At 40.9% G+C, this 10,369-nt stretch overlaps 1 protein-coding gene across 1 annotated transcript; it reads left to right on the top strand.

The window, feature by feature from the left end:
* Positions 1–3,016: 3,016 nt before the first annotated feature.
* LOC141910587 (carbohydrate sulfotransferase 11-like) lies at positions 3,017–10,369 on the top strand. Its single transcript, XM_074801279.1, has 4 exons — positions 3,017–3,046; positions 3,282–3,473; positions 9,106–9,238; positions 9,353–10,369. Exons 1-4 carry the CDS (start codon positions 3,017–3,019, stop codon positions 10,162–10,164), a joined length of 1,167 nt encoding a protein of 388 aa, XP_074657380.1. The 3' UTR covers positions 10,165–10,369.

The raw sequence follows: 10,369 nt of genomic DNA, 5'->3' as shown, positions 1-10,369 counted from the left end.
AATAGTAAACAACACATATTGAGTTTTAAGACATAGATAACAGTGTTTTTGGTCGAAAGTTTTCCTCTTCGGGATACTTTTAAATAGTTTACTGTACCGTATATATGATATACGTAGATTGCGTGCCTAATTTTAGTATTTTTCTATGCATTCAATGCATGTTAGATTTGTTTGGCAGTTCTAGGATCAGTTCAATTTCAGCATCAGACTCTAAAGTGGAATTATACTTAGCATTATAAGTTATCTGACTTCCATTGTGGTAACACAATATGATTTAGGTGAATGGCCTATTAAATTCGTGAAAGTTCCCTTTTGAAAGAAAAATGTGTTAGTTATTTTGAAGCTCTTATGCGACCAAATCGTGGTCGTCGTCCATCAATCAGACATTTTCTTTTATAATATTTTTGATGATTTATGTAAATTAAGAACATTGGATTGAATGTGGAAACTTTCACGTTTTAGCTTCGTCAACCTGGATTTGGGTTCGAATCATGGGGTGCTTATATAGTTTGCAGTGTAAGAATGTCACATTCGTCTTTCATGTATATTGAATATGTTTTGCAGTTCTAGGACTGTGTCCATTGGAACTAAAACAGGCATTAACGAACAATGATCATTTCATGGGGTTAATATCTTGTTTTGCAAAAACGGTAGATGTCTATATAAAGTCTCTGTGGCGGCCATTTTGAATTTTGTATTCGTTGAGCAGTAGATAAAGAAATTGAAACACGAATCGACCACGCTCAAACCGTACGATATTTTCATTACGATCATGAATTTCATCGGTCCTATTTTGTCTTCTAGAAGTTTCGCTAATGCTAGTGGAGCCTCGAACACAATGAAGCAAACGACAATAGCAGCGGCCATTTTAAAAAATGACGCCTGCTCCATCGACATCTTCGTTGTTTGTTGAGAATTATGACTGATGATATTTTGTTGTTTTGTTTTACCGATGATTAGTGTAATAGCTATTACTGAGTTTACAGCTATTAAACTCGAAATAGGTGCAAATATAACCCAGGTTACAACTAGCCATCTGGAACTAAATATCGCCCAGTCTTGAAAGTAGTCCACGGCCCATTTGTAATTACCTGGGTCACGCCTGTAGAAATAAGGACCCCGATTTTTGATGCAACTAGTCCTGTAAATCCTGTATGCAGGGATGATAAACGGGAAACTTATAAGTATCGCTATTGTGTAGATGATAGTAACGAAAACGTTTACTGTTTTTCGTGTCCAAAATGTTCGCGATTTCAGCGGAAAAACGACGACGACCATTCGTTCAAAACCCAACAAAACCACAGACCAGTTTCTCAATATGATACTCAAATTAAACAGACCTTCAGTGACTAGGATGAACTCTAAACCGAAGTGCCAGTCGTCCACGTGGAATAGTAACCTACCGACAGCCATGAACACGTGAGCCGTGCGCAGCGGGTACATGACGAAAACTGTCGACGCGTAAAACACGTCGTTTATAGCCAGTATTTTTATGAGGTAACAAGCGGCCGAATTCATCCTCCCCAGAACAACGAGAGTGAAAATATTCGACAAAATCGCCAACACAGTGACCGGTCCGTAGAATGCTAGATAGATGAGAACGCTAAATTTGTAATCCCATCTTTCGTTCGGTTCTTGCTTCAACCATTCTAAACACCAGTTATCGCTTCGCGCTAAGGTTGAGTTCATTCGGACTTCGATCAGCTGCGTGTTGCGTCGGCTACCGACAAAATGCGTATAGATCGCACATTCGTTACATAAGAATCATCGATTATTTCATCTTTTCCAACCGGCTATTATACGACATCGGCATGTTGTAATTTCAGTAGCAATTTTCTTTCAAATTTAGATATAGTGTCTTACAATAATCGCTGTAAATTGCAGCGCCTCTGAATCCATTATTTGGAGTCAATTCTTTATGTATTTTAAGTTTAAGTCTAAAATTTCTCACGAATCTAGACATGAGGCACATGGCAGAAATAGATAGGACCTACAATGTACTTAGATAATCTCGACGCTATCGATGAACTTCGGTTATCGGCTATTTTTTGCTCTCATATCTTATGTATTTTGTAAACGTATATGCGCATGTGTTTAAACGAAGAGAATAAACTTTCATTAATTACCAGATGGATCCATTATCGATTTGTAATGAAGCCCCAATTAACATTTTCATTAAAACCTAGCGAGACAGATGTTGGTGTCGGTGGCGGGCACCAGCTGGAAGCCAACCAGAAAAGAAAATACCAGACACAATTGGTATAGGTAAAGCCGAAAAGGTGAAGAGAAGGCTGTTCGCTGTTAGATCTCACATCACGCAGTCTTAACGATTGTAAATTGACTAAAAAGTTTACATGGCATGCTATCAGAATTGTGATATCCTAGAAAATATTTCTATGTATATCCTAGACATCTTAGTCAATTTATAATTGCGGATTTTTTACGTTTTATGACCTACAAGACGGAAACGTTGTCTGGTGATTTCCAGAGATTTATCATCGATTGTGACGAAGTTAGAAAATAGTTAACGTCTGACAAGTGAGGGTTCGACTCGAATCGATTCAAAACCGTCTTATTCAATTAAGCAACTTAATCGCGGTGAACCGCCGGATATAGTTAGTGTTGCGTAAGGGAATGTAGATAGAACTATCAAAGAGATCGTTTAACTAACGAAGACGACCGAGGCCAGTATTTCACGTTTTCAAATATCATTGACGTTACTCCGAACACGCTCGAAGGGTATATAGATACTTGTTGTATTTCGCCTTAAGAATAGAAACTGCGGCGATTGCGCGTGGTACTTTACTGTAACCAGACGTTTGGCAAATGGTAAGAGAGGTAAGACAACGTTTCTATACGGAAATCGAAGCGAAATGTTTATGTTATAAAGTTATTGGCATCGCAACGTTTTAGAAGTTTCCTTACGACAGAAACAAGGAAACGCGGAATCATGAAAAATGTTTAGATCTCGGAAACATTGTTACCTAATGCCATGTCTTTTTTCACTTAAGTAAACATGTTTCCGTCTCCTAGTGCCGGGTTTCCCGTGAGTTGCTAAAACAGCCATCATCGGGTTGAGGTTTTGGTGTCAATAAACTCCGGTAATTTCTAAACGTTCTGTCAATCGTGGCATTTCGCTTCGATCGCGAACACGTACTCGGTTGATTAGTGCGTTTCATCTATACCGGAATTACTGCTTCGTTTTGAAAACCGAAAAGCGCTTTTAAATTCTTGTTGTTGTAAATGCGTCGGTGAAGCAGCTCACGTGTCGTTTATTTCAGCACGGTAACAGTAGTAGTAGTAGTAATAAACCTGCTCCATCGCCACCGCCGCCGAAGCGCGATACACTGGAGCGAATGATGAGATTTCGACCGGCTCGGATACTACTCTACCTAATCGGCGGAGTGGTGATGACTAGCGTCGTGCTTGTATTGCGGCCCGGATTAGTGTTCCAGGATTTGAGATCGTTACAGGTAGGTCACGAAACAGAGAGTCTTCTATCGAGTACTAGCGAGGGTAGAAGATGGTGAAATCCTTTTTAGCCAATGGTTTAGATATGCGATGACAATAAATTGAAGGGCTAGTCCTTCGGAGTCAGCGCCGACGTGGGTGCTCAAGGGGTTTGCGTAGAGGGCGGTATAAGTGCTGTGAAATCGTGTAGTAGCCTCAGCAGTAACCAGTACGGAATTCTGATCGTTGTTTGCCTTTAATTACGGAGGGGTTATCAATAAAAACAATAAGAACGTAGTTGTCACAATACCCCGACGCGATGATGTATATGCACTGGGATTATATACGGCGTACGTAGATTTGCTAATAGACTCTCGAAATGTCATCTACGCATACATATATTATAGCACACATAGTTGTAGGTAATTGCAACAACACGGAAGAACTAATTTCGCTCGCATTTTGCATTAAATGCTTTTCACAGATTGGCATTTATATATACGTTTACTACACGTAGACTATCTATCGAGTAACGGACAAATCGTGAACAAACTGCTAAGACAATCGAATCGGTTTTTTCCCTGCCAGATTTATGGTCTACTACAAAGTCCGTTACTCTTTGCCTATACGCTGCCATTTGACATAGATTCTGAACGTTGCGTAAATGGAGTTTAGAATTGTTTAAAGTTTAAACGTTCTCCAATATGCAATCGCGATTTCTGTTGAACTCCATTCACATTTAAAGGTTTAACGAATATCGTAGTTGTAGCTAGGGTTGTTGCTGGTTGCGAGGGAAGGTCGAAATTCTATTCCGCTCGATACGCGTGACGTCATCGTTTGTTTGACAGGGACGGAGATGCACCGGTTTGACCCTCAGAACTCCCCATCGACCCTGAACCGGCAAGCGACCGGGGTTCATTCTTTGTTGGCTGTCCAATTTATAACTACATCGAGATTTGGAAATAGCTTTGAAGAGGTTTTCCAATGGTTATTGAAGTCGAGATGACGACGATGATGATTAGGGCATATATCGACATCTTCGCCTGGTCGAATACAAGGGAGTCTATAGTTAGTATTCTTATGCCGTAAGCTGATGGAAAAAATACTGAAACATGTTGCGTGTAGCATGATAATTTCTCTAGTCGGTGGGCGGTGAACGGATTCGGTTATTTCAGGAGAGAGATAAGCAGTAGAGACAGTTATTTGAAACCCTTCATCTCGACGACGCTTAAACGCAGAAGGTTACATGCTTTGTGTTCTTATAAGTCGTATTATTGTATTCCTAGAGACGCAAAGGGATTTTATAACTCCTCCGATTACCCCGTGAATCACCTACACTGCGTGGTATACTGAATAAAAGTGAAAATGTATCAAGTCTATATCGTGTACGGCTAAGTCGATTTTATAATGTCAATATAAACAGCTACCTCGGATATCTCATCGATGTCGACTTAGGTGTTTCATTTATTCTATCATTTTTCAACCGTTCCCCGTTCTGCCGTAAGCAATGGCAGTAGATGAGTTTTACGTCCCGAAATTTAAAAAAGGGATTGATGCACAAATCATCGGCAGAGCTTTCGATTCAATCTTTGAAAAAAACGGGACCGCAACAAAGTCTATCTACATTTCTACAAAATGATTATCTATCCATTTTGGAAGATGTAAAAGAAGTGAAGAAGTTGATTTTCCTATGGTCCAATTACAGATGTGGAAATGGGGAAGGAAAAATAAATTAAAGCCATATGATCGCTCATGAACCTGATAAACTCTTATTCATTTAGGATAGGATAGGATAGGATTGTAAATTTCTATAGCGCCTTGTAAATAGCAGGGCTATTATCAAAGGCGCTCTCCAGACGAAGATGGTGACTTGAACAGAAATGTCTTGAGCTGTGCTTTGACGAGCTTTTTGCAAACCCACTGCCGACCGGGAACGAACGAGTAGGCTTAGATTCTGAAACCGAAAAACGGATTATACAATTCAGTTACAGAATTTACAGAATTTCTAGAATCGCAGAAGCACGGTTGTTATGTGCAGAGTGGGCAGTGAGGTATGCGACCAAACATCGTGTCTGTCTGGAGTGCAAGAACTTCTGGCTAACATACCACACTCAAACATACGAATTGCTGCCAACAGATATTCCATGTCGGCACGAATTACGAGATATTACGATCTCGGAAGACCGGATTTATGATGACGTCATTTTAATCCGGACACAGTAACGTTGTTGTCCATCCGGCATTCAGACGAGAGAACGGTCATAGTCGAACGTAATTCTGTCGGGGATTTAGCGAACGAACAGTACGAAGCCGCGCAGCGTGAGCCGCACAACACCAGCGGAAACATCGAGAAGAGAACAAATTCTATCGATACATTTATCTCAACTTGTCATCGCCGCGTCCAGTTATAGCTCTATCTCGGTTCAAGTTCCTGACGGGAGTTCGCTGAGCTTAGACCGCCGATATCTGGGAGGCGCCGTTCCGTCCCGAATCGGTTCATATCGGCAATTATCATCTGAAGTGATTAATTTCGTTTCCTGCGTCCGGCTGTACACAGGGAATAATCATAATTTGTCTAATTAGCTTCTGGTAGTACGATAAAATGACTAATTAAACGGTGGGATTGGCCCACAGGGTGCCATAGACATTCGGGCGTGCTCGTAGCCACATTTATTCACTTTTCCCATAATAGCTCCCGGTACCAATATTTGATCAAATATTGATATATTTGGAGCTAATTCCATTAAATGTCTATCAAAATCTATTTGTTTGCCAACTGTGAAGGCTATGCCGGATTCAATTCATTTCATAAGAAGCCTGGCGTAATTTTTTTTAGATAGACAAGTGTGTTGGGTGATGAAAACTATTTAACAAAAAAGGCGACAGAAGAAAATTGGAGAGCCCTCTTATGATTGGATATTGTGAAAACTAAAAGGCCCCAACAACATTACAACTCATCCCATTGACCTACAACTAGATCTTGGGTCGGAATAGTCGTATCTTGCTGGCAAATAGCTGCTAAGTTTCATGTATAAGTAATCTAATCATAATTGTGGACTAAATGGTGACTAAACATTGTGTCACGCATTAATTGATGAGGTTGTGACTGAATAATTGTGGAATTATGAGCCTAATTGCGCGTTTAATAAATAACATATGTCACCGTTTAAATGTATTTATACTGTGATGTTACGCGTGGAAAGGTCGTATGAATATATGGGATTTTTCTAACGGATATACCGTTAGTGCACTTTCGCTATTTCGAGGATCACGTTTAAGTGAAGATATGTGAAAATCTACAAAAATCCGTGAAATCTTTAGTTTCCAGGAAAAAATGATTTTGATGAATCATCAACGCGCAGTGGCTTGTGCTTTTCTTCACCAAGGTATATTGTTTTGGAACTTAAGTCTGTCAACCTGATAGAACGTGGCGCCTTTGCACTGTTTTGCTATTTGAAAATATTGATTATTGAATTGATTGACCGGCAACCAGTCTAGCCCCGATGTATTGATGACGTAGTGCACATCCTTTCACAAACTAATTATCAAACTTATTAGTCACGAAATAAGTTAAAGTGAAAAATAGATGCCGAATGTCAAGATTGTAATTGTTATTTTGAAACGTCAATATTGATGACGTAGTGCACATCGACTCACACTGAACCGCTCAATAACGCATAATACGTAGGTATCAACGTATATAAACATTTTGTACCGATTTTGACGGCTTCAAAAAAATCTGAAAATCTTGCCAAACATCGATCTCATCCCTGCAGTTCATGCAAGGTGGTTCGCGTTAGGACAGGCGACCGAGCGCAGACGTCGAGCGATTTTCATCTTCATCAACTGATGAAAGAACTGACGTTACGAGGACAACACAGAATCAGAAAGTCGACACCGAGACGCTAAATTGACGTTTGACATTATCACGCGGGTAGAACCGTGTACAAAACGGCGATGAAAGAAGAACACCATCTGACACGCACAACGACAACGTTTCGTCCTCATGAACCGTGGGAAATATCGAGTTCTATTTTCTCCGTTGTTGTCTATTTCGATTCGCGATCGCGGCATTTTATCCTCATTCCCTTCCTCTCCCCCCTTTCTTTTTCCTCCATCTCGAAGCGTATTTCTCTATCTCAATCTCGATGTTGTGCTATATATTTCGCGGTGTATTTGTTATTTGTTTTTCTGTCTACTGATATGTTTTATCGTGGACGCGGTTTATCGTCTAGTTTCAGAGGTAAATACAACCTAGAGCCTCTAGCAAACAGTCATTACCCTCATGTCGACACCGTAGATACAGATATATACGTTTTTAGGTAAACAACAATTCGGTATATTATCAAGAGGTTTCACGGATCGGCTTTGTTAATGTATATAAATCTAACTTGCAACAAGTGGATGATTTCATTTTGTCTTTTTTTTATGAAGAGATTACTGTGTTTTCCATGCAGGTTAGGCCTGGCTGTTTGTAGTTTATATGTATAACACCCCAGGAACAGCGAGTCTTGACGAAGGGAGGGAAGCTAGCACTTACCCACAGGGCTAGATCGAGGCCTACTACCCAAAAGACGGGATGTTGTCTTAGCATGGATTCTTGCACACACCCTTCTCGAAGAAAGGTCCACCATCATTGCTAGCATCACATTCAAACTTATAAATTAGATTTTTCGAATGAAAATCAATTTGCGGTATTCTGCCAGTTCTGTGGTCGAATTCAAATTCCCAGGGTTAAAGTCAAAGATGTGTTCACTAGTTTATTCAAGTTGTTTATTTAAAAGGATTTAACTCTTAGGGTTGTGAGCATCATCTTATAGCTCAATCCTAGCTTTCAGAACCGTCCAATATATCCGGCACTTGTAGTGTGATATTGATTGAGACATTTCATTAGACGATAGAGAATAGAGTTCAATTCGTAACAACACATTAAAACATCACGATCTCGACGAGCGCGGTACATCTTTTAGTGATGGATGGCTGCGCATTCTTCAGTTTCCTGTTACAGCGGCGGCGCTGAACATGTTCGTGGCTGTAACCCAGCTGTTCAACCGCCGTAACAGACAAAAAAAACGAAAGTTTCTCCTCCTAAATTACCGCCGCCGTGTTGCGTTTCACCGGTACCGGTGCAAACCCGGCGTCCGACCGATTTTGTGCGGGGTTTGTTTGCAACCTGCGCTTTCCAGTATGATTAACCCGCGCACGTCAATACAAGTGGTGCAGGTCTATGCGTATATACCTGTATCAACAAATGGAAGAGATGCATAATAAAACAAACGATTAGGCTGGTGCTCTAAAACATGATACCTCGATTCTCCTAATCGGCCGGGTCATTTTCTAAACTGCGATAGAATGTATTACTGTTCATTTCTTTAGCTGCCGGGTCTGTTATGATTAGCTTGATCAAGATTTAGAAAAAAAAAACACCATGCACAGGGTACATGCAGCCAGCCGGGTCAGCTTTTTAGCTCAGCCGAAAAGAGAAACAAGGTATCAACCTCTTTAGCCTCATCATTGCTCTTTTGAAGCAATGGTATCTTATATATCAAGTTCGGTAGTTCTCTAATGACGAAACTGAAGTCGCGTCTTTTCTTTTCAAAGATTCAGGTTCCGTTTAGCCTAACATGCAATCGTATATATGAAAATCTTCTTCAGGGAACTGATCTGAATGCGGTGAACATGATGAAGCACTCTTTCCGAGGCCGCGAGCAAGTATACAGAGAAAGGCGACACCTAGTGTCAACGATTTGCGGTAAACTGCGGAGCAGCCCGCGAACGAAACTGCCAGGTACGTAGATATTGTGTATCGTGAGAAATTGATACTTGAAAATAAAAAGCTATTAGTCCTATCCAGAAATTTAACCGGAATATACAACATTTTGTTCTTATCTTCATCTTACAGGAGGAAATTCACTGAGACATATTCTAGTAGATGACGTGAACAAGGTCATGTACTGCGAGATCCCCAAGGTCGGCTCGACGAATTGGAAATGGACCTTATTGCACTCGAGCGGTAAAATCAACGCCGCTAATCTTTCGCGAATCGACCGCGCTAACGTCCACAATGGACGCTACACGAACTCCCTACGAAATCTGGGCGCGTACACGCCACTCCAGCGCCATACTCGCATCAGCACCTACTTCAAATTCATGGTCGTGCGCAACCCACTCGAGCGCCTCCTATCGACGTATCTGGATAAATTCACGGCCAGATCGCACGATCGTTACTTCCTGCAGAAATTCGGGCGTTACATCATACGGACCTATCGCACGAAACCGAACGAACTAGACTTGAAAACCGGTCGCGGGGTTTCCTTCCGCGAGTTCCTGCGATTCGTCATCGATTCGTACCGTAAGCGTATTCCGCTGGACCGTCATTGGCGCACCTACCAAGATCTGTGCCACCCCTGTTACGTAGACTACGACGTCATCGCCCGATACGGGGATTCCCTAGGCGATGACGTAGCAGTCATACTAGACTGGTTGAACATAAAACCGCAACTAGCGAAAACCTTCGGCATTCCAGACACGAAACGAACGGCGAATAAAATGAAACGATTTTATCAGGACGTTCCTCTGAGATCGATTCACAGACTCAGTAAAGTTTACGAAACTGATTTATTGATGTTTAACTATACGGATGTGAAAGAACATCCATCTTGGTCCGAATCCTTGAAGTCGATCGTTCAGAAATATTTTCACTGGAAGCCCTGATATAATATGTGCATTTGAAAATACTTGTTGTTTACATTCTGTTCACGTGTCACGTACGATAAACTATAGTTATACATATAAAAGGCAAATGAATTGTACGAAGAAATTGATAATTGTTAAAAAAAGAATTTTTTCAAGCGACGTTACTGTCCATATTAGGATTCTACTAATTTCCGCGTTTACGTGTAACCGAAGAACTTTCATT

The sequence above is a fragment of the Tubulanus polymorphus genome, chromosome 9, assembly GCF_964204645.1.
Source record: "Tubulanus polymorphus chromosome 9, tnTubPoly1.2, whole genome shotgun sequence".
Classification (NCBI taxonomy): domain Eukaryota; kingdom Metazoa; phylum Nemertea; class Palaeonemertea; order Tubulaniformes; family Tubulanidae; genus Tubulanus; species Tubulanus polymorphus.
This window is presented reverse-complemented; position numbering and strand designations above follow the sequence as displayed.